The sequence below is a fragment of the Struthio camelus genome, chromosome 1 (genome assembly GCF_040807025.1).
Source record: "Struthio camelus isolate bStrCam1 chromosome 1, bStrCam1.hap1, whole genome shotgun sequence".
Lineage (NCBI taxonomy): Eukaryota > Metazoa > Chordata > Aves > Struthioniformes > Struthionidae > Struthio > Struthio camelus.
This window is the reverse complement of record NC_090942.1, coordinates 54738544-54762537: the sequence shown is the minus strand read 5'-3', so window position 1 is coordinate 54762537 and position 23994 is coordinate 54738544. Positions and strand designations below refer to the sequence as shown.

At 49.3% G+C, this 23994-nt stretch overlaps 3 protein-coding genes across 16 annotated transcripts in view; 2 read left to right on the top strand and 1 right to left on the bottom strand.

Annotated features, from left to right (window-relative positions):
• Positions 1-11210, top strand: part of AGBL3 (AGBL carboxypeptidase 3) — a 30942-nt gene extending 19732 nt beyond the window's left edge. For 9 of the 12 annotated variants that reach the window (XM_068939207.1, XM_068939177.1, XM_068939192.1 and 6 more), the window contains 6 exons: positions 2537-2605; positions 3808-3865; positions 5343-5531; positions 6907-6955; positions 8202-8410; positions 9095-11210. In XM_068939207.1, coding sequence (XP_068795308.1) covers positions 2537-2605; positions 3808-3865; positions 5343-5531; positions 6907-6955; positions 8202-8410; positions 9095-9354 — 834 coding nt within the window. In that variant the 3' untranslated portion in view covers positions 9355-11210. The remainder of the gene's footprint in view (positions 1-2536; positions 2606-3807; positions 3866-5342; positions 5532-6906; positions 6956-8201; positions 8411-9094) is intronic. The other 3 variants (XM_068939258.1, XM_068939249.1, XM_068939238.1) reach the window with 1 other exon arrangement.
• Positions 11211-15775: 4565 nt separating this feature from the next.
• On the top strand, positions 15776-21888 carry LOC104145847 (transmembrane protein 140). 3 transcript variants are annotated; one of them, XM_068939141.1, is made up of 4 exons: positions 15776-16237; positions 18228-18322; positions 18903-19070; positions 20246-21888. In XM_068939141.1, exon 4 carries the CDS (start codon positions 20302-20304, stop codon positions 20884-20886), a length of 585 nt encoding a protein of 194 aa, XP_068795242.1. In that variant the 5' UTR covers positions 15776-16237; positions 18228-18322; positions 18903-19070; positions 20246-20301; the 3' UTR covers positions 20887-21888. The 3 variants fall into 3 exon arrangements, with proteins under 3 accessions (XP_068795242.1, XP_068795253.1, XP_068795264.1); XM_068939152.1 differs by having other exon boundaries at positions 18903-19081; XM_068939163.1 differs by lacking the exon at positions 18903-19070.
• A 311-nt stretch (positions 21889-22199) lies between these two features.
• CYREN (cell cycle regulator of NHEJ) lies at positions 22200-23152 on the bottom strand. The gene is made up of 3 exons (XM_068939121.1): positions 23031-23152; positions 22885-22951; positions 22200-22688 (listed from the first exon to the last, which is right to left on the bottom strand). The coding sequence occupies exons 1-3, from the start codon at positions 23150-23152 to the stop codon at positions 22458-22460; spliced, it is 420 nt and encodes a 139-aa protein (XP_068795222.1). The 3' UTR covers positions 22200-22457.
• Between the last annotated feature and the right edge of the window lie 842 nt (positions 23153-23994).

The window sequence follows — 23994 nt, the reverse complement described above, 5'->3', positions numbered from 1 at the left end:
GAGTACTGAGAGGTTTACTCCTTAATGTATCCTCCTTCTTGCTTGTTCTTACAGGGCTTCCTTTGGGATTGAATTTACTGATATGTGAATGGTAAATTGACGTAGGGTTTAAAAAATTCATGAAAATCTCGGCATGATATGAATGAATAATGGACTCTAAAGCTAGCAGCATTTCCTGATTAACACCAAATACGCTAGCCTTTTTAGTACCTCTCAGCCCTTCATGCTTTCTTACCCAGTTTCCTCTCATCAGGCTTGCAGTATGCCTGTGCGTATAAGGGTGTGACATGGGACTGGCAGCTGTGAGGACTGGCAACTTGAGAATAGTGTGAAAAATCTGCCGAAAATGCTGAGCCTTTCCATCTGATTTGCTAAGAATAACCTTGTTTGCGTTGAAAGACTCACCATACCCGTCAGTGGGATTGATTCCAGTTTTTTTCTGATGTCTATAAGCACTATTTTGTTTTAGTCTATAAATGCTATATACAAAACAAAGTATGCAAGTTTGCCTGATGTCTGTGGTATAGTTGCAGGTTGAGCTGACTGCCACGTAACTCGTTTAGTTCATCATTGCATCATGTGTGCCTGGTAGTCATCCCATGGCTTGGGATGAAAGATGACTTATCCAGAAGATATTGGAGATGTGGAACCCTTTGGGATAATCATGATTGCAGGGGATTTTCAGACTCAGGAAACAGACTTGTTAGGTAATATACAAAAAGAAACATCCAGAAACAGGGACAGAGATGCCTCCCTAGAAACACTTGAAAAGAGCTATGCAGAACCCACACAAGAGCATTTGGTAAAGCTTAATTACTTTAGAGGCCATGCACGTGCTAAACAGCAGATTAGAATATTCCCCAACCCAAAAGATTTTTCACGTGATGTGATAAGCCATTTAACAGTTCGTCACTTGCTGTCTTCCCTTCTCTCCTCCTGCCACGTTCCTAGCTGTGTATTCCTTCCACTTCTCTCAGTCCCTCCCTTGACCTGATTTAACACAGTAATCTGAGAGCAAACAAAGCCAGCAACAAGAATGACACAGTTTTCTTCCAGATTAATGTGTTAAATCAGCTCATGGAAGATCTTATTGAGAGCATCAGAGCCAGCTTAAGAGATGTAGCAAAACACCGTAGCTAAGGGAGGAACGACTAAAGTGGCAGTTTAGGGAGTGGAAGGGAGAAAGGACCAAGGGCAAAGGAAATGAGACTTTCTCCTTCAGCAGCTGAAAGCCATTAAGAGATCTCAGCTGTCTGTGAAAGCACAGCTTTGAGGTCATTACTTGAACCTCCTTATTTTTAAAGTTACTGCACTTTATAAATTACCCACTAATTTAATATAAAATAAAGAACAGGCTTCACCAGCGGAGATCCCTTTGGGTACAGAGCCCATCCCATTGCATTCCTGTGTTAGGAGGTGATGAGCAGGGCTTTGGCCACATAAGAGCTTCGTTTTGTAAGGTTATGCCTGAGCTTCACATTCTGCCAGTACCTATAAACACTAGTATATGTTGCAAAACTAGTAGTTAAACGGAGCTTCACTGTATCTTCTTCTGTAATTTCTATGCTGAAACATAGGCAAAGACTAACATCTTTTAGGCAAATGGATTAAAGAACTTTTGCTATATGTATAATAGGAGCAGAACACATCAAACTGATACTGTTATTACTTAAAGAAAGTAACAACAGTTTATCAAGGGAGTTTGAAAGAACAGCACAGCACAGTTCCTGCGAGGAACTTCTTTCTTTTCTCCTTTTCCTGGTTATGTGTGTCTTCTCTTGTGGATCTATTTCAGTGACTATTTCAGATGATTAGATCAGAAGACTTACCAAAATTTCTGTTATTGTTCTTGATGAATTTCCCACAGAAGTTCTTAAAGGCCTTTGAAAAAAGTGAATGGCAAGGAATATCACAGGTATAGGAGACGTCTTGACAGAGATCTGTGCTAAAGCTGCTTGTAATCCTCAGCTGCATTTTGTTCACGTTCAGCCTAGAATACGACCCCCCCAGATGCAAAACAGGAGCACTACTACTGTTGCCTAGAGAAAGCAAATTGTCATTTGGAAAGAAGAGGTCACATTAATATTTTCATGGATAATATTTTTTAATATACATGTACTACATTATAATGCTGGCTGATTTAATTAGTGCTTTCATTGGTTCGATGGGTAGACTACTGCTTCCCAGGCTTCTTGTGTTGTATGCCAGTCTTTCTTTTCAGGAGCCCCAGCACTGGAAAAACAGAGCAGTGACAATTAATACTACTGAGAAACCCTGGTTCTTCAGGTTCCCAGACTAAAAATAAACATCCCAAATTGAGTAGGAAATGAGGTCCCTTGTCAGTATGACATGTTTTTGTCCAGGTTCATAAATATTTGCTGAACAGAAGAGCATAAGGAATTCAGTCTGGAGCAGTTTTGTATGTGTTCCTTCTGGCATTGTGATTATCATGTTTATTTACAACTCTTTTTTTTTTTTTTGTAACCTTGATACTCCCCCACGAATCAAAATAGTTACATATTTTTTTTCTGTGCAGAATAAAACCAAAACATCAAGAGAACGTTTTCGCAGGATTGCTAAGGACAGAAGCCTTGCAAGCAACAATGTGAGCATTTTTCATCCCAGTAGAAATATATTGTGCTCTTTTTCTGGCCGGAAAGTGATATATGACAACTTAATTCAACCACTGTAAATTTGGACAAACAATTTTGTCACCAGAAATCACTGACCTGGAAAGGCCGTTGCTCTTTATTGACAATTGCATCTAATTTATGCCACAGGTTTCTTTTAAAATGGAAGTGTCAACATCCACAAGTGTGGGGCAGGAACAAATGGTGAAATTCTATCTCTGTTAATGTATTACTTGATCCTTTTCGATCTTTCTGTCAAGGAGCATGCCTTGGAGCTGGAGATTATACCAGCTTCTCTTCAGGCTCCAAAATTACTAACACCTCACTCCCTCAGCTGGGAGTTTCTGTTTCCCTTCTAATTTCGTTGAAGAAGAGTTTTGCCAAATCTGTTAAAACATTTTCTGTTGTGTTTTTCAGTCTAAGACAGTGTTGCAAAGAGGAGAGAAAGGGGAAAGTCATGGGGCATTTAGGGAAACGGGCAGTAATTTTTCTAATTAATTTGAATTAATTCTTTGCCAAGCTCCAGCTCTGAAATATTTTCACTTGCAATATTTGTAAAGATGAGTCATGTCCCTTCTTACCTTTCAGAGGATGTAATTTGGTGCTCGGCATTTATTAGCTGACCTAGCTACTAGCATCACTTTAATAAAAGTGTCATCATCAGGATAGTTGGTAAAATTGGTATAAGATCTTTTTTTAACACATCACTTCTCCATTCTTATTGTTCAGCATTTTGCATAACTATTTAGAAAAATGTGATCCTGATTGTAGTTGGCAAGCACTGGAAAATCCAAGATGAAAACAACAGAATCTAATGTTATGTTCCTACTTTCATAAAAAGGAATTTAACTTAAATTTTTTTAAAATGTTGAACACCCAGAAGGTTGCAAAGGCAACAGGAGTTGCTGAGTTTTCTGAGCTTTTGAATATTGAATGCTTTTTTAGCTTGCTTTCTACTTAAAAATAAATAAATAATCAACCTCACCTTTACATATTAACCTTTTCCCGCTTGAACTAGTTACTGAACCCTTACCAAGTTTCCCCTGTCCTAGCATAATTTACACTCCTTGAATAAACTACAGAGCACCAGTGGCTGTTGAATAGTACCTGTTGTCATTCAGTCTCCTGGAACTTAATAATATTCGTAATGTTTTTGTGTTTCTGTTCTTTCTCACAGACTCAAGGCATTGAAACATTACATAAGATATTTCAGGAACTTGACCCAGTAGAAAGAGGTAAACATTGTATGTTTTTTTAAGTCTTAAAATCGCAATAAGCCATTTTTTTCTATAATCTCATACCTCAATAAAAAAGTGTATTCTAAAAAGATAAGTAGAGTTTTTTGGCTGGGATTTCACTTAGTATCAGTATTTGGAAGTGCTCGTTTTTCCTTAGTTTAGACTGTCTTCATCACATTGTTAGGCTGTATTTCACTGACTGGGAGCAGTTTCATTGGAGAAAAACTCAACCCAAGGCAACTTCCAGAGAGGTGCAAAAATAAATATTTGCTGCTATTGGCAGTAGGATACACTCGGTTGTAATAACATACGCATTGGCCCCGTGAAGCTAGAACAGAAAGCATTCGTTACAGTAATGCTCCAGACTAAATCCAATTTGAAAAGAAAACTTTTCTTTCCCAAGAGCTGGGTAAAACGCTTACCTTCAGCAGAACATCCAAATACAGTCATTGAAATATAATGTTTTGGTTTTGCCTCGCTCTTGTCACAAGCAAAACTGTTCTGAGATGTCAAACAGGACTCACTGACAGAGGGGATTCTGTGTTCTTAACACGTTTTTTAAACCTATGTAAAGATAATTAGAAGATTTTCCTGTGTTTTAACCTGCCCCTCCCCTTCTTCATTTTGGGTTTCATTTCAGCTTGTGTGCTAAATGTTATTAATGAAATTCTACATCAACTGCAGAAGGCACCTTTTTGTTTGCAATAAAAGGAGCTTCAAAATATTGTAATTATATTTATGTCCAAGGGACATGCCTTCACATACACTGAGAGACCTGCTTTATCTCACCTATAGATCATGAAACTTTTATAATAGTTTGCCGCTGCAGCAGTAAAGCCAAGCACAGCTAATCTGCTCCACAGTCTACTGGTAAGCTGCATCCGCCAGGTCATGATGTTAGAGAGATACCAGGGACCGAGGCTGTAGCAGTGATTTTGCCACTTAAGAAGAGGTGGCCTTCATCTGCTGCTTAGTGCCAGGAGCCTTGCCTGTCACACAGCCGACACAAGGGGAATCCACGTTTTGAGAAACAAGACACATGAATTATCTGCAGTATGGAGGGAATGATGAAGTAAAAAGTGACTCCCTCTTTCTTCCCCAGCCTCTAACTTTAGGCATAAGTAATTATAGCTGTCACTAACTTTTATGGGACGCTCAATGTCTGTATGGTTAAGTGCACTTAAGTGCTATGACTGCTCAGGGCTTGCCTGCAAAGAGGAGGTTAATAAGGAACTTGAGTATTCACTAATCACATGAATTTTTAAAGCTTTTTGCAGTCTTGGGAGACTTTCAAGCACTTTCTTTCCCAGCTGCAGCTGTTCCTAGCCATTGTGTAAGATGCCCAAGGGTAAAAATATAACAGATTACATTCTTCTAGCTTTCCTGGAATTGACATTGCTTAGAGGGAAGAAAAAAAAAAAAAAAAAGAATCCTGTTCGACTAACTACTCTTATTACTTTGTTATTGTTTTTAGAACTGGACTGGAGTACTATCCCCCAGCCTATAGAACACTTTATATCCCAGAATCTTTTTCTTCCTCCTACTGCTCTTCAAGAAATGTGCTATGCAAGTGAAAGAGGAGGGCTTAGATCAGTCTCTGGATGTCATTCTCCAAAGATGGAGAGCAGGTCAAGGGAGAAGGAAGAAAAGAGCCAGCACAGAGGTAAGGACTAGGAGAAATTGCAGTTAAACAGGTCTGGAAAACTGCCCAAAACCTTGCAGGTGGAGATGATCATACAGTTGATAGTCTCCAAATCCCATAGATTATGGGAGTCTAAATACTGTTAGTTACATTAGCAGAGTTTGTAGTGAAGATAGGTGCTATATATGTACCTGAAAGGAAATGTTTTGTCACCTAAAGGTTGCTCTGACTCACGCACTTTTATCTCACCTGCGCTGGAATATCAGTTCTGCTGCTGCCTCAATGCAGCAGCACCAATGCTCTGTAGGTTGCCAGCCTACTTACTTCCAGATTTACTGAGTGCTTGCACTCTTACACTGCTGCCTGAGGACATCTCATCGTTATCACAGCCAGCTATCCTGGAATAACCGCTGGCAGCTGAGCAGCTCATGAAAATGCATCTCCCATCAAGATCAATAAGCTGGCACCACCTCTTCTTCTTTCCCACTCCCACCTTAGTACACATACCCTAGAGACATCTACTATGACTCTACCAGAGTGAACACCACACACAGTGCAGCTATGTGCATCACTTTCTGTAGTGGTAGTGTAGCTGTCATTCTCACTAGAAGCCTAGAGATTAGAGTGCTTACCAGTGAGAGGCACAGCTCAGTGTTATTTCTTCTTCAGCCTAGGGGATTAAAACCTATATTTTCCCACTTCCTAGTGGGAAAGTCCCTAAGACCTAGACTCTGTAGTTGTGGATCTCTGTTCTTCTCTGATAGTCCAATAAAGCATTTCCACTTATTGAGATTGACCAGGCAATCGTGCAGTCCAAAAAAAGAGAAGCGTGGAAAGGAGAAAATAGGAGAGTACATGACTTTCCAGTCTAACTTCATCGTCCACCGAGCAGTCCCTGCTGTAAAGACTGGGTTTTGTCTGGTGTTATTTGAACGTCACATACAGTTGCACTCCTTGGAGCAGAAACTAGGACTGAGAACATACTTCTCAACAGAACTGCAGCCTTACCAGAACTAGAGAATCATGTTGTCTTTGGCATCTTCACTTGTTGACCTACAGTTTTACTCATAGTAGAACAGTTTCAGCGGGAGCTGAGCAGTGTCACCATCCCAAAATTCCCTTTGTTAGGCAATAGAAGAAGAAGAGGAGGTGGGAATGTGAGTTTGAATTTGCTCAATATGAGGAAAGTCTTAACCCCCCAGAACTGACTGCCTTAAGTTTATATTTCCAGTATCTGAGGAAGTGGCTTGATGTCCAGGGATGTCTACTTGCAGTAACTCTTATCCACCTCAGGCAACCACGGAGCCTGAACTAGCCAAGATAAAATTTGAATGTTTGATTGCGTTGCTGTGGTTTTTTAGAGCTCTGACATGCACTTTTTTTTTTTTTTTAACAGTAAAAATGCCAATTACAGCCTCTGTGAAGCAAGTAGGAGAGTGCTTCAGGTAGGAGAGTATAATCTTTGAAACGCTCCTAGCCTTTCATACAAAGCAGGAGTGAGAGAATGGTCCCAGCCTGATTTCTCAGAATCCACCCTCCTCCTTTTTGTGCTCCTGTGACATTGTGCCTCATTCCCTCACAAACTAAAACAGCTGTCCTTGGCCTCTTCATCCTGTTGTGGAGACTGCAGTGCAAGGTGATGCTAGCAAAGCAGAGACCCCTTCTTTTTCCATCCCATCTGGAGTGCCAGACCCTCTCCTTCAGTACACAGCCCTTCTTTCCTCACCCTTGCTGGCCTCACAGGGGCACAGACACTGATCTGGCACTTTGCCGAAGGAAGATTGCTGCTGCCTTAGGCAGGAAGGAGAAAATAGGGCAGTGCTGCTACTGAGAAACAGGGGCATAGGTCAGGGAACAAAGGATGGGCTGGGCTAGGTGGCACAGGCAGTCCAAAACAGGACATCTACTAGTTTTAATATGGTTTGATATCTACTGCACTTGAAATCATAATACTATCATGGTGTTGGTATGTAGCTCGTTGCTAGTGCATTCCCTTCACTTGCAGGTTCTGATTCTTTGGCAGTGAACAGTGAAGGCTGTGCTCTCTTACAGGTGTGTAAGACGCTGTGGCAATAACACTGATGATCAGTGTTGACTACTTTCATAAATACCTACCTACTGATAGGATAAAATGCTTTGATCTTGCCCGGTGTACACTTGGCTGTTGCTGGGCAGTCAGAGCAAAGTGGAATTGGCTAGATAGTCAGACTGCAGTGAATCCTGCCACAGGCACCTTATGAAATAAGATATATTAATTTGTTCGCACCAAATTAATTCAAGGACTACTGCTTTGCACCTTACAGCTCAGACTTTGGTACTCAAACTAGAAAATCCTAGGCTTTCCCCTGAGAAAGAGGAGAGAAATGTGTTTGGTGTTTCTGTTTAATTTTAGGATGATAAGGTTAACCTCTGCTGCTTCTGTGATGAGTGCTTCTGACTTGGAAGGGATAGTGGCTATGTGATATTGGCTACTGCCCTTAAGATAATACGATGGCATTGTGGTTCTGTGTATTTTGAAGTACAGTAAATAACTTCCCCCCCCCCCCCATATGATCCTCAGGAAATGCTTCAGACTAAAGTAGCAGGAATTTTAACTGTAATGATGTTCTTTTTCTAGGCTGTCATCTTTATGTATATTTTGTCATTAATTTGTGTGGAGATAAAATTTTTTTTGGCCTCTGTGTGTTTTAGCTCTAAGAGACTTACCTATGGTGCTGAAGGTAATCATGAAAAGCCATCTATGTCACAGGAGTCAAAAAAACGTGTGTCCCATGCTGTAGTCCTATCTACAAGAGAAATTTTCCATTCATCCAGCTTTAATCTGATCTCCCAGAAGATGAAGAACTATGAAAGCAAAAGTGTCTCCAACTCTCCAAAGAAGACATTTCAATATTCAAAAGGTTTCTCAGTTATTGTTCTATTCTAGATTCACAACAACAGGATTTGGTTCTGCTTGGTGGGTTTCTTAGTCTAGCTATCTCAAGGTACTGAAAGCCCTAAGACAGATGGTAGCAGTAACCAGTAACAGTGCTGGAAAACTCCTATGCGCTCAGAAGTAGCTGACGCGTTCTGGAGGATAGCAGAACTGATTTCATTGAGCCTTCCAGCTGAGACCCTTGAGGTCCAAAAGCTTTTTAACATCTTCCTGCTGAGCAGCTCACTGAAAAGGGGTTGAAAAATCTCGACCTAAAGGCAAAGGATAATGCCTCTGACCCTGCACTATTCTTCTCCAGTTCCTGGTGGGAGAGGCTCTAGCTGTTAGTTCATAGCTTGTCATATGTATCAGCATAGCATAAAGGGTTGTATGTTATGACTCTGTGAACTGTTGGAAGTAATCCTTTAATAAGGGTCAATAGAAGATCATAATGCTGGAGCAATAGAACCAGGTCCTGTGCCTATGGCAGAAGGTTTTACACGGTAATACTAGATTATGAATTATACTGTGATTTTCCTTTAGTAAAGGAAGCGCATATTTCTGCCAGAATACCAGTTTCTTGTGAACGAAACGAAAGCCATGTACTTTTTTAGGAAAGTAACTCCTTAGCAGTTGTTATGGATTTGTTTTTTCTTCCTTTTTGACTCAGGTCATGATCCTGATGCAAAGAGCAGTTCAAGCAAGGAAGAAAGAAAAATGAAGAAGAAGCTCCCCTCAAAAGCCACAAGGCCCAGCAAAAACAAGACAGCAAACCAAGATGCAAATTTTAGGAAGAGCGAATCCTGCCAGGCACAAAATACATTGCAGTTCTTTCCGCCTTTATTGCCTGAAGCAAAGGACAGGCAATCTGCTGCAAAATATCAGGACGTATTTTGGAACTTCAGTTCTTCAGCCAGTGAAGGCACCTGAAAGAATGTCATGTGTCTGATTTGCCTAAACAATTCTTAAGACTTTGATTATGGATTATGTCTCTACCAGTGAGGGCGCAGGTATCTGCAGAAACCAAAGTTTTTCCTGCTCTTTTTTTTCCTGAAAAACAGTTCACACACAGTTGGGTAATGAACACACGAAAGTTTCTGTCAGTACATGAACAAGCACCTCGCCTTCTAAACCAGTTTAGCTGGGAGCGTCTCCTCAGTATAAACTATCATTGGTCTTAATACATACTTTTTTGTGTGAGGCAGAGTCCACTTTCTGAAAGAGCAGGGAGAAGAGCTAAGTCTCTTTTGCTTCTTCAGCTCTGTTTGGAAGTTTCCCTAAGATTCGCAAGGAGAGGGATTAGTCACTGAGGAGCTGGTCATAGCAGAGAAACTGGAGAGTCATAAGCCCTTTTGCCCAGGAACCAAATACATTTTACACTCAAAAACATTTGACAAAATCTCTACGCAGTCAGTCGATCTGTGGAACTTTTTGCTAAAGGATATTGAGGATGCAAAAAATATATGTGGATTCAAGGGGACACATACTTCGATGATAGACCATTGGGGAGGGTTTTAAATAGACAGGCCACGTGTGGCGTGGGAAATCTCCTCAGCTGAAGAGTGAGAGTCTAGGAGAGCGCTTGGGAAGAGTACCCTATATAGTTGTTCTGTTCCTACTCTAACCGGGGCATCCACATATAGTCGCTGTGGAGACAGGGAGCTGTGAAAGATAGCCCCTTGCTCTAAACCAGTATGGCCATTTTTATTTATTCGTTACAGTCATAAACCTGCCTAGTTTGTGGTTTCTTAAGGCATATTACACTGTGCAGACACTTGAGAAATGAAAAACATCCTTCTTAAGACAGGTGTTGAGTTTTGTCTCCTCGAATTTCCTAACACTTAAAACTGTCCAGTAAGCAATCCAATAGGCTTCCTCTCTCTACCTCCTCTGTGTCTCTAGAGCGTATTCCATTTTAACTCCAAAGCTAGATCCTACTGCTGCAAAATCAGGGCCATCATGATTTTTTAGCGTTGGAGAGGGGCCATGCTAGATTTTGCCAATAATAAATAAAACCTTATCTGCCAGAAGAAAGAATTGGCCGAGTGGTTGGAACTGCAAAGTGTAGCCATTGAGTCATCTTGCAGGGATGGCTCTAATGCGAGTGGAATAGTATCAAGTATACACCGGATAGCAATTGACAAGTCTTGTTTTTCCACACAGATCAGACCTAGATCTTCTTTCAAATGTGAAGGGGAACCTAGCCATGTCTAAAGTATCAAACAGGGCAATTTTAGTACCCCGGTATCACAAGAAAGAAACATCACATGCAGCCCCTCTGTTGTGTGCTGTACAAGAGAACAGACAAAATCATATTGTGCTACAGCAAGACAAATGCAGTAACCAAGACAAGAAATGTAGGCGCAGGCTCTTACTAGGCCTCCCAGAAGGCAATTGAACCAGTTTTCTGTTAGGGTTAGAAAGGGACGCAAGTACTATTAAAGAATGGTACCTTCCAAGCTAAAGTCTACAGCCAGACTGGGCACCAGTCCTGGGGAGTGAGTTCTGGGAGGCTCATGTCCTGTACCCTGAGGGATTGGGATTCTGTCTTGTGCAGCCCTAAATGCAGCACCTGTGTAGACAGCACAAAGCCATCTAGCTTTGCACTGCCTTGGACCGCGGCTCTTAGATTGCCAGGGACTTCATAACTGCTGTAGTAAGAAATGTGTAGAGTTGGTTTGGTTTCATTTAGATTTATTTATTTTTAATTGTGAACAGATTACAGTTGAGAAAAAAATAGTCATCTTATGATTTCTGCTGAATAAAAGCGATTTCTGAACAATTTCGAAAAACGTGAACTCCGGTTCTTCTCGCCAGCCTAAGAACTCCCAGAGGAATCCCTCAAGTCTAGTACAGTGGGGCAGTATAGCTATAACAGAGCTTTTTGAGTAACTAAAGGGAACGCAGTTCTTCTGCGGAGATTCTCTCAGGAACGAGGAACAGGCTCATGACCATCTTCTGGGAAGCAAATGTAGTAGTTTACTTTTAAAACAGCGGGCTAAAATAAGCAAAACCCTTTTGAAAGTCCTAGCTCATGCTATGCTTTACTTGTAATTGTTAATGTGACTAGCTAATGAACTGCTGTGTGTGTTACCCATTTTGCTTATGTCAGGTGAGTATTCCTTCTCTGAGACAGCCTGCACAGTGCCTTCAGATTGGCCTACCGGTGCTAAAACCAGCAGTTCTCTCTCCAGTGCTGTTAAATCTCTGAATACTGTGCCTATTCCATTGCTGAACTACGGTGGTGCATTGTGGGCTCTGTTGCCTTCTGCTAAAGATAAGATTACCAGTTTGAGATGCCCTGTGAAAAAGCTGATGAATGCTGCAAAGAAACCATTTATGGCCCTGCTAGAAATTTGCCAGCTGCACACAAACATGGAGTTTTAGAAATACTTACAGTTGGCTATCAGGAGAGAAAGGGCAAGGACCAATTAGGTGTCAATTATAACTGACAGTATAAGTCTTAGCAGCTGTGATTTACTGATTGGTACTCCAAAACTGGATAAAAGAACAGACCTGCATGTTTCCTGAACCAGCTGTGCAAAGGCCTCATTTGTCCCCTTCTGCTCCTAAGGTGACTCTGACTCATCTTTATGTCAGCACCCTGACACCATTCAGGCACCACTAGGCCTTACTGGCCCTGACCAACCCCACCAGGGACATCCACCCACCCCTGCCCAGGGCCCAGGAGCTCCATTTGAGTTCAGCCTTAGGCCCACAGTCCCTGCCTGAGCTACACCACCGGTGGACCTGTCTCCAGCTGTGCCTCCTGCATGGACTCTGGACCTACACTGTAGGATGCTTATCTCCAGTCCTGTCTTTGGCCCCGTCTCCTTTTCTTCCTGACTGGCCTCCCTGAATGGACCCAGACCTGGTTCATCGCTTGCCTTTTCTAGGATGCACTCTGTTACCAGGACCCGGCTCTGCCCACCATCTTCAGATGTGGACTGTGCCCCATCAGTAAGGGCACTGCCTGTGCTGAGTTCACCCTCAGTTCCCAACTCACCTTCCCTGAGGGAGAAATTGGCCCTTGCTGTTCCCCAGAACTTTATCTGCAGCAGCAGGCAGCAGCCTATTCTGACAGGAAAGGCTACAGAGGGATTGCTTTGGAGCCACAGTATCTGGGCAATCCCAGGAAATTCAAGGCATTCAAGGCTATTCAAGGCAGCCTACTAGAGTTTTGGTGTAATGAGCATACCCGGAGTTTCATTTTTTCCAGTGCTTTCATCTGGTGAGTGCACATGCTGTTTATGATACATCCATACAAACCATCCCTACTTGCTTGATGTATGAATCAGGTAATGGAGACTCTCAAAAGGAAAGCCTGCCTTTAATCTATTTAGGCTTTTTAAACAAAACAGAAGTGGCCACTAGGAGATTAGAGATTTTAAAATTATGTCATATCTAGAGGCCCTTAAAGAGTCAGGCTGTGTGGCCATATGTTGTACCCATGAAGGCTGAGGTGCAGGAGATGGGAATGGGATCGGCTGGATCTTTAAGAGGACAGTGGCTCAGAGGGAAGTGGGGGGGGGGGGGGCGGGTAAGGGTGCTGTGGCATGACGGAACAGTCATGGCCTGCCTAGCTGAGGGTCTAGGCCCAGTGCGGCAGTTGTCCTGACTGCCCGAGCGAACAGGACCCTGATACAAAGTGAGGATGTTTGTGACAGACCTTCTTGTGCTCGCTGAAACAACAGCCTCTCCTGTGGTAGACTCAGCGAAGGAGTTGGCCCAGATCACCAGAGCCAAATCATATGGACTTGACCTTTCTGAATGACTATGTGAGTGGCATGAGGCAAAACTGTGTGACTGTCCCTCTTGGGGCACAAACATACCTCCTGCCAATGCATGTTCCCCCACTGGAACAGTGATCTCACCTCAGTGGTCTCCACTCATTCCTCAGTTCCCCAACCAATAGCCCAAATATGGTGGCCACGGTCAGCTCTAGAGCTCCCTTTTAGGTCCTGGCCATTCTCAAAATTCAGCTCAGTAGCTGTGGCCTGATATGCTTCATCTGCTGCAGTCCTCATGTCCCTCCACTTTTTCCTGAAGGCCTCAAGTCCCCACAGTTCTCCCACCATAACCCATGCCCAAACCATCTATGGTCTGGACCACCTCAACCCAGCTCCGTGTCTTTCTCGATGCTACTGCATGCATGCAGGCCAGATAGGGAAGGGCCTTCCCACTGCCATCTAGCTGGTGGGTCCATCCACAGCCTTCTCTCAGGGCTTTCTCTCATATTTCCTTTCACCTACCTTGTGCTCTTGGATGTGAGTGCTGTAGCACCGCATGGTGATGGGGCTGTATATGTATTGCAGGCTCACAACATGTGTATCACCTGGAGGTTTCGAAGCCTTGCCTAAAAGTGGAATGACTAGGTGGGGCTCTGTGAGCAGCTAGATGTCCCACCTGTATCATCCCCCACACACCTCACTTAACAGACTTGCCACTCAGGTTGCTGATAGGACAAGACAAATGGTTCTGGATCTGGCCAGGAGGACTAAAGAAAGGAGAGTTTTGCCCCTTCCATCACACGAGGGAGGATTTGTCAACTCAGAAGATCCTCCCTTTTTATCCCATTCTGGGGAAAGGATATTTCCTTGCCAAAGAGCTAGCAGCAGTGTTAGGAGCTGGTGAGACATGGACATGCTCCAGTACTGTATGTTGTCCAGGCAGAGGAGAGTGCGGTGGCTGGGTCTAAACTTGTGTCTGCAAACTCGGGCTGGAAGAGATATGCCAGTCAAGGAGGTGGGCTGCAACCCAAAATCTGAGTGCAGCACAGAAGGGAAAAGGGGCAGAAACATGGTGGAAGAAAGGAAAGAAAGTTGTTGTTTCACCCAAGTACTGTGAGAGAGTTGTTTCCTGGGTTGTGGCAATGCAAAAACCCGTCAGCTTTCTCGCAGCCCCTTTCCAGGGTATTCATGTGATGGTAGTGCTCTCCTCCTGCCTGTGCCACTCTACATGGGGCTCAGCTTAGCTGCCTGGCTCCTTCCTCCCGGTAAGACACTGCTTCTTTGTCGTGGCTGGGATTGCCTTGGGGCTATGGGGGGGTTTGAACAGCCACCAAGTCACAGTCACCCTACTCTTAAAGCTTGGAGGGCTAGGCATATGGCCCCACAGCCATGCTCTGCCAGGAGAACTCACCACCACCAAGATTTTCTCCCTCATTCCCTATTCCACGTGGGCAAACAGCCCTTCTTCCATCCCCCCCCCTCGGCTCCATGGCGTCTCATTACCTTTTTTGCTCAAACTGTGGAAACGTTAATGGAGTAATGGCAGAGCTAGAGCACGCGTTTGCTGTTTGAGCTCAGCTGGAGCTTCTCTTGCTGTTGCGAGGGAGGCACGTGCCCCAGGGTACCTGCGTTTTCCCAGACCAACGCTCTCCAGACCCCTGACTCGAAACCTTGGTGTACCTGCCTCCTCAGGACAGCCCAGCTACAACCCTGCCTTTGCATGCTCTCATACGAGTCTGGATTTTACTTCATCTTCTTGCCTCAGTTCAGCCCAGGACTCTCTCCTCTAGCAACTTACCAAAAAAAAAAAAAAATCTAAAAAGAAAGAGTTAAAAATTCATTTTCATTTTAGGACAGTTCACTTTTCCACCTCTTCAAGTAAAAAAGCTGTGGGAAGTGCAGCCATCAAAGCATTCAACACCCTGCGTGTTAGAGACCACCACTGCACACAGTCCCTTCAGTAACTACAGACTGGCACAAGGCTAAAATATCCCATTTTGTTGAACTTAGTATTTATTTCTGCTCATTTTGCAGGGATTCACCAAGGACTCAAAAAGAGAGGCCCCGGAGACGCAAGCATGACTTTTGCGTGCCTGCTCCAGGGGCCCTGGACGTCTCTTTGCTGAGCCCTGGGGCAGCGGAGAATACATGGTGCTTACCTACACACTGACTTCAGCGAGGAGCGAGGGCTTGAGTCACGCCACGGCTTTTGGAGGGGAATGTAGCCTCTGAAAAGCTTTGCTGGTCACACTCACTTTTGCACCAGCTGCCTGAGCAGAGAGGTTTTCTTAGCACTTACCACTAGAGAAGGAGTCCCGTGGCTTAATGGACCAAGGAGCGGGAGCTGTGCGTGCCCGCCTGCACGCACGCACGTCCACACGGGTTTCGATATGCTGGTAAATGACAGCCAGGGCTGCTCGTCCGCTTCAGGCAGGGCCTCGGGGGAACAGGTTTCCTGCTGCAGCATGTAGGTCGCTGTTTCTCCTGTGCTGTGCGTGCACAGGCACATCCGCAGGGAGGGGACAGGGGGCCAAGCGGGGTCCGGCAAGCAGAGGGAAGGGGAATTCAAAGGGGAGGGGGGAGAGGACAAAGTGGTCAGTGAATTCTGCTAGCGCTGCTGTAACTGGTCGGACTGGACGACCACCCCTGCAGAAGCGCCAGGACAAAACAAGCGTGTCTCAGCCCCCACTGATGCCTAAACCTCTCCAAGAGCAAAACTTTCCCAGGCAAACTCAGCCCGGTCAGCTATTCACATCAGCTATCACAGCCAGGAGAAGAGAGTGCAAATCTGCACCCAGCTCGGACTGTGGTGGCTTGCTCGGGTTGTTTTCTTGTTCATATTTAGATGACGCAGCTTCAGGGAGGAGCACAGCACCAGGATCCCATGGCCCTCAAAACCGAAACAGAAACCGGGGCCAGCTGCCTGAGACAACGACAAGGGTTGCATTTGCTACCTGCGGCTGCTGTCAGAGCCCAGCTGGCACAGGGCCACCGGCAGACGGGATCAGCTTGCCAAGGTTGCACCTTGGCCCTCCTCAGTGTGTTTCAGCTCTGGACCCGGCACGCAGCCTGATGGCCACCCTGTGAGTACCCTCCCGCTGGGTGCCCTCCCTTCTGGATCCCGCTGCGCCTGGGGAGCTGCTGCGGGAAGAGGTGGCCCCCCGCTGGGCTGGCGGCAGGGGGCTGGGAGGGAGCTGGTCCTTCCCCAGCTGTGGCGCAGTCTCACGCCGCCCCATCTGCCTGCTGCTGGCTGCTTTCCATTTGCCACCAGTCTTTAGCATATCGGTGGCCCTTTGTCACCTGCGATTTCCCCGCAGCCAGGGAGAGAGCAGATCCTGCTGCAAGGGCAGAGATTTGGCCAAGGGATCCTGGCGGGGATTGGGTGGGCTGAAGGAGAAGCGCAAAGAGGAGAGCTGTCTCTCTTTCCTGCTGCTCTTGCACAGCATTAGCCTTCCCAGGGGCCAGGGAGCAGGGGATGCGGGAAAGCCCAAGTTTTCTGGGAGCTTGTCAGCTCCCAGACAGCCAGAAACTGCCCTTGCTCTCACCGCTTGGTGCTCAGCCTGCCCGCTACGGCTGGGTCACGCGGCTCCGCACAGCTGTTTACTCCTGCCGAGGGACCTTTGAGGCCTCGGCCCAGGCCCTCCCCTCCCGGATGCTGGATCCCTTTGCCAGAGCTGCGTGCTGGCTCCCCGGCCCGCTCCCCCCTGCGGCTCAGCCCAGACATCCCGGGCGGGATGCACAACTGGAGCCTCTCTCTGCCCTGGAGACTGAAACTTAGGCTCTCCCATGGGGACATTCAGCGTTTCCAGCGCTGCCTGCCCTAAAACAAAGGTGAAGAAGCCAGGCTGCACCATGCTGGGGCTGCTCTTCATTGCATTTGAGGCAGGGCTGCAAACTCTCCCGCCCAAAGGCACAGGCGTCTCTTTCGAGGCAGAGGGGCTGCAGATGCCTGGGAAAGGCCCCAGCTGGACCCCGGGTGATGGCTCTTTCCTATTTATCCCCCACTTCCCAGCCAGGCTGCCTCCAAACTGAGCTCTGAACCAGGCCGCATACTCGCAAACACTGCGTCTGAGGCTGCGTTGCTGGCAGGGCGCCAGCTCTCAGCTTTCGTAGCCAAATGATGGTGCAGCCTCCGGGCCAGCAGCATGCTTCCTGCCCCAGCTAGCACTGGGCACCGGCACCAGCAGCTTTCTGTCCCTGTCACAGTTCATACCTGTGCACAGGGATTTACATGCTGGGCTGGGTAGGGAGCGGGAGGCCAAGAGGCAAATCTGTCTGCAATGCACCCAATGTAAAGAGTGAAGGTATGGGCGTTGCTGGGAAAGAAGAAGGTACGTCCTTACAGATTTAGGTCTCAAAGGAGAGGAGGGGGCAGAGAAACCATGGGATTTCTCTGGGGCCTCATAAATGCAGAGATCACATAAAAGCCATTCTGTCAGCACCGGGTGCCCTTAAGGCGTCTCTCCTCTACCCCTGCACCGTACTTCCATGAACCTTCCAGGAATTTAATTCTCTGTTTCCTTTTTTCTGGTAAACATGTGCAACAAGGACAACTTCTAATTGCTTTTGTGTCTGGGAGGAGGGGGTAAAAAAAAGGCAACCGGAGGTGATTGAACAAAAGCCTGTGTTTCTATAAGCCTGCCTTCTTTGGAGATCAGCCTGGAGACAGATACATGACAGTAACGGCTAGTTGGTTGGCAGGGGCCGGGAGCTGGCTGGGCACTACCAGTCATAGTTTTGAGTCTGATCGATAGAAATCATTACGGACCTGGTCGGCTAATCAAGAGCTCTCTCAAAGTGCTGCTTGGACTCCTTGTGAGGGCTGCGAGGCAGGATGCCAAGGGGAACGGGTGAGTGGGGCACGATCCCTTGCAGGGATGGGGAGAGGGAAGGCAGCAAGGACCAGCTGCAGGAGCGCAGATGTAAAGACAGACAAACCAAGGGGAGATGCCAGGGGCAAGAGGTCTGACAGACCCCAGTCAAACTACTCGCACATGCGGGAGGTCCCATTCTGCAGCAAGGTCCAGGCTCGAGTATTGATGTTTTCCTGGTCTGTTTGTGTCCCTGTGGCAGGTTTAGAGCAATGGATAGCCTCCACACGGCCTTCAGACCTCTCCAGAAGCCTTTTGTGAAGAAGATCTCCAAGGGAGGCGCTAAGAAGAAGTGAGGTATTGCTACTGGAGGGGAACAGATTGGGGCCTGGATCCTGTGACCCTCTTCAGCTCTCCCTGGCTATGATAGTGTGGGAGAGAGGACGTTTGGGGCAGAGAAGCTTTAGCCCTGTGCACATTAAACCTAGGCAGACATCCCCAGCGTCCAGGGAGACAGGAGTGAGAGGGGGATGCCGAAAAGGTGGCAGTCACCAGCACCGCAGTGAAGCACTGGCGGCAGATGTGCGCAGGGTCTCTCCTGGCACTCTGAAAATCCCGGGAGGCTGTAACCAAACCCATAAGCAGCTGTGGGGTGGGAATGCAAGCATCGTAGTGCGGGAAAGATGGCCTGGGATGTCCAGGACCGGGGATGATTACCATGGGTAACGGCCAGTAGAGTGGGGCTACCGTTGCATACTTCTAGGAAAAGGTTGGTAAAGGATACACAGGAGATACTGCATGGCGAAGGGAGGAGAGGGGGCAGAGCCTCAGGACAAGCTCTTTGTCTCTGCGCAGACTGGGATAAGCAGCGCTATCCACGCCATGGGGCTCTGCAGCCAGCAATTCCCTGTCCTGATCCCACGTTCCTGCTTTTCAGCTGGAAGCAGAAGCCTGCAGGAGCACTGCTGAGGACAAGCCACGTGTCTAGGGAAGAAGCGGGGAGCCAGTTTTGCCGAGCAGCCAGAGAGAGGAGCGAGTAGGGTGACCCAAGGCCCATCTGACTCCACAGCACCTGTCTCCCTGGGGCCAGGCCCACAAGAGGAGGGTGAGGAGCTGGTGGGTGGATCCAAGGGCCCCTTTGTGGTATCACAGCTGTCCCCTGCCCGCGGCCTCAGCACAGACCATAGGTGGGCTCAGAGTGGGGGTGACCGGCCCTGCCGTGTCCAGAAGTGTAAGGGGATGTGAAGGCCTTGGGGGATGTGGGCATCGGAAACCTGGGGCATCGATGGCACTGGGTTCCCCAAGACAGCGAGGTGTCCTGCACTTCCGACCTGTATGCGCCTGCATTTTGCTCACTTGTCCAAAGATCATAAGGGACGTCCCTGCTTAGCCAGAACTGAAAGAAAAGCATTTTCCCAACATAGGTCTTAACCCTGTCCTTACCAGACCGCAGCGTTTTGTTCCCCTCCCTGCCATCACCGCGCAGAGGCCTGTTTGCTGCCATGTCTGCCTTGTCCAAGATGAGACCATGGCATGTGTAGGGTGTGTTTGGGGCTGGGGGACAGCACTGGGCTCCTCCCCTTCCCTCCCAGCACTGATCTTTAGATGGGGCATGATTAAGCCACCTTTACTGTAACCAAAATTGCCCTTCCCCACAGCCCAGTAAGACATGCGGATCATACTCAGAGATCACGCGCAGACGCCAGATGTCTCTGGGCGTGCTGTGTCCCGAGGGAAACAATCCCCTCCACCCTAGTGCAACTGGTGGCACATGGCATGTTACGGGCACAGGGACTGGGGCTCTGAGCGCTGCAGCCCACCTGCTGTCTTGCTGGCTCCCTCCGCACTAGCCCTCCGCTCTCCTCCTTCGTGGAGCGCTCAACTGCTCTGCCAGGCTGGGCTGTAAGTTTTTAACGGAGGCACTGGAGGGCTGTAGGGTGCTCTGGTCTGATCCTCCCCCCCAGAGCCAACGCCCCCCACATGATGGGATGAGATGAGTACTGGCCGTGCCAGAGCCTTTCACTCCAGGAAAGCAGTTGGCTGAGAGCAGGAAGGGTAACACAGAGACCCCTCGTTCCCCTAATCCGAACCACCAGCCAGGAGCTACTGGCACGACTCTAGATTCGGGTAGGCCACCCTGGCCTTGGGGCAGGACTGAGGCGCTCCCATGCCACGCACGAGGGGAGTCACGAGCACTCAGTGGCACAGGCACAGAGCACACCCTGGGACATGTGCCGTACAGGCAATAACCAAGGGGTCTCCCCCCTTCCTGTCTTGCAGCTGGTGTCCCCACAGGAGGCTTTACCGTGATATCAAGAGAGCACGCAGGCACAGAAATGGGTCTGCTGCAACAGAGGTGCACTGGGCACCTGCTCTGCGCAGTGACCCTCCTGGAGGCTGCAGGGGCCTTGGCCTTAATGCTTTACGCTCTGCTGTGGGAAGCCGGGAACCTGGTCAACCTCCCCAACAAGCGCGTTGGCTTTTACAACTTCTGCCTGTGGAACGAGACAGCCAGGGAGCTGCAGTGCCTGGAGTACAGGCATCTGCAGGTGATGGGCATCAGCCTACCGGTAATAGTAATAGCCAGGGTTTGCGTGTACTCTTGCCTGGTCTTCAGCCTCTTCTACCCCCTTTTTGTTGCACACGTGAAATGCACGGAGGAGACAGAAGGCTGGAAAATAATTCTCATCATACTCGTCATCAAGATGATGATCCTGTCTGGAGGCCTGGGTATGTTTCTCTTCCAGACCTCACATTGGATTCATCCCTTTGAATTCACTGGGGGCTTCATGGCACTGACTGGGACTCAGGCTCTGCAACTGCTCCAGATTTTCACTGCCACTATGTACCTCCGCTGGGCCACGCACAGGTATCCATGCCAAAGCCCTTTCCCTGAGGAGGCCACGTCCATTGAGATTTGAAGGTGGAGAAGATGCAAGAGCTATGGATTGCCTGATTTAGAATAATAATCACACTACAGCTTTTGTTAACTGGCAGGAATTAGATCCTTAGTCCAGGTGCTCATGCCCAGCCATGCTCCGACACACAGCTGTGATTGCCAGCCAGGCAGCTGGCAGCACTCCTGCAGCGAGCAGGTAGCAGGCACCGACACCCACAGCGCAGTGTGGGAGCTTCCTGGGAATGGCAGCACATAAAACACACTGCAGCCTGGGGCACTGCACCAGAGCAGCAGCATTTCTGGCCCTGACCCTGAAGACAGTAAAGGGGACAGATCAGACTCGGCACAAGGCAGATAACATGCATCTGGCCACATCTAGCCTGAGCGTAGATAGCCAGAGAAGCAAAACAGGCTTGCTTTCTTGGAGTTGCCCAAAGAGACTTGGCTGTTTCGCCACCTCCTGGATAGCCAGGGGCATCTTAGAAGCAAACATGAGTGAAGAGCTTTGTCTTCACATTGCCATCGCAGTAGTGCAAGCCCCAGGTGTGCCCTGGAAACATTTCCTTCAGCAGGAGCACCTGCACTTCATCTGCTGGAATAATACGGACTTACAGGGTGGCTGCTGTAGCTCATTTGGGTGAAGTGGCCCATGTCCAATCCCAGCAGCAGCAGGGCACCTGGAAGGGCAGTTTAATGATTTGCTGAACACAGCCATAATGAGGAAGGCTTCCATGAGGAAGCAGAGGATTTTGGTGCAGATCCCCCGGCTCTCATTGACACTATGTGACTGAGCCCAGCACTCTAGCATCCTCAGAGGCTCCAGCAGAGACCAGTCCTGGGTGAAAGCAGCTGGCCACCGAGCTGCTTGTAACCTCGCAGGAGGCAGCGCTGGCTTTCCACCCTGTCCCCTCTGGGTGCACAAGGGCCCGTCTTCTCAACTCTCCTTCTGCAGGGTCTTGGCGGGACGTGGCTGGTGACACTGGTTTGATTGATTCCTCATTTCAATAAAGACTCTCGCACCCTGCCTTGGCCTCACGTGTTCTGTTCACTATCCCCTTCCAAGCTGTACTCACCTGGAGCCCCTGACCCCCTCCAGGCTCCCTGTACATCCTGCAGCGGGAGCAGCCCCCTCAGGACGGTCCTTGTCCCCCACAAGCCTGCTCCCACCCACACGTCTCCTGTAGCAGCACTGGGAAGGGTGAGGGGTGCCCCAAGGTGACAGCCCCAGGGCCCCAGCATTTAGGCTGAACCCCAACCATCCAGCTCTGTAGGCCAAGGCCAGCGAGTGCCCGTTCCCTCCCCACCTGTCCCAACATCCATACAGCAAAAGGACACTCACAGGTGAAGCCTCTTTAATCCTCTTTAATCCAGCTGTGCTCTGAGGTGTCGGACACAAACAAGCGAGCGCACCCTTTCCTGAGGGCAAACCCTGCTGCTGCCAGCACACGCTACGAGGAAAGAGCCCCTCGCTTCCCCACAGGCTTTCTCCCAGCCCTGCCGTGAGAGGCCACCGGCCGCGGCCGACGCACGGCCACCCCCCGCCCTCACCCCCGCTGCCCCAGCCGCCCGCGGACACGGGGAAGAGAAGCGTTACTAGCTGAAAAAGATCTCCCGAACGTATTTCAGAACATCGTCCCCCGAGTCCTCCCAGCCTGTCCTCTCTGCACCAGCCCCAGCACCGGCGTCCGGAGGGGACGGCAGGCCCGGACTGCGGTCGCTGCCCTCCTCTGCGCTGGCGGCAGGCTTGCTCGGTGTCGGCGGGACCTCCTGCTCCTCTTCGCTCCCAGACCAGGCCTCCTCCTCCGCTTCCTCGCGTTGCAACTTCTGACCAAAGGGAAAAAGCCGGACCCGGCTGTGAACAGCTTCGTTCCTGGGGACAGCACGAATAACCGGGAGCAGAGCCCCCACCCCGCCGCCGGATGCCCTTTGGCCAAGCCTCCGACTGCAGCCTCTTCGGAGGCGGGAGGGAGGTCGGGGCGGCCGGGGAGCAAAAAGCCCCCCTGCAGCCGCCGGCACCCACCTCGGCCAGCGCCCCCAACGCCACCTCCACCAGCTCCGCCTCGTTCATGCAGTACACGGTCGTCGCCCTGCGGAGCGAGGGGGAAACGCTCAGCGGCGGAGGGCCCGGCCACCGCGGCCCCGGGCCTGCCGGCCAGCGGGCTTTACCTGGGCGCCGCCGCCTGCCGCCGCCGCCGCCGCCGAGCCGCGGGCGGAGGCGGGGGCGCGGGCAGCTCCGCCGCCGCCATCCAGGCGGGCAACAAGCGCCGCCGCCGCCCGCCCGCCGCCATCTTGTGCGGGGCGGGCCGGGCCCGGCCGGCCGTTTGGGGGGAGGAGGAGGAGGAGGCGGCGGCGGGTCAAGGCGCTCCGCAGCGCTCGGGGCAACGGCAACGGCGGTGCTGCGCTCGGCCGTGCCCGCCCCGGGGCTGCGGCCCGCTTGGGGAGGGAGCCCCGGAGGGGTCCGGCTCGGCCGCCGCCTCCCTGGGCGCCTGTGGCAGCGCTCACAGGGACACAGGGAGAAGCGGCCTCAGCTGCCCCGGGGGGTGGGGGGGTCGCTCGGGGTCTCTTGTCCTTTCTCTGCGCACCTCAGAGAAGAGCCTGGCCCCCATCTTCTTTATCACCCCTCTTTAGTTATTCGATAGCAACCACATCTTCCCCCCGCTCCCCACCAGCCTTCTCTTTATGTCTAGGCAAACAGGCCCATCCGTGTCACTGGGCGCACTGTTTTCCTTGAAGATGATGTCACCCGTGGGGGAAGAGCCTCAGTTTGGGATTCCCCACTGAACCAAGAGGGCTTCCCCAGCTGCAGCCAACTTGTTTGGGCAGGCTGCATCCCCTCATCACAGCCGGGCCAGTACTACTGCCCAGGACGCTTTCTGCAGGCACCAACAGCCCTTTTTCCAACAAAGCCATTGGAGCAGCAAAAAAAAAAAAAAAGGGGGCAGAGCCGGAGCTGACGCTTGAGCAGATCGGGCTGGGGGCAGGTGCAGGGGGGCGGCCAGCGAGGGACCGGCTGCGCTGCCCCGGTCCGACATCCCGAGGAGATGTGCCGCGCCGTGCAGCCCCCGCGAGCAGCGGGTGGCCGTTGTAGTCAAAGGCTGTGCAGTTAATAGAAAGAGGTCCGGCCGCCAGG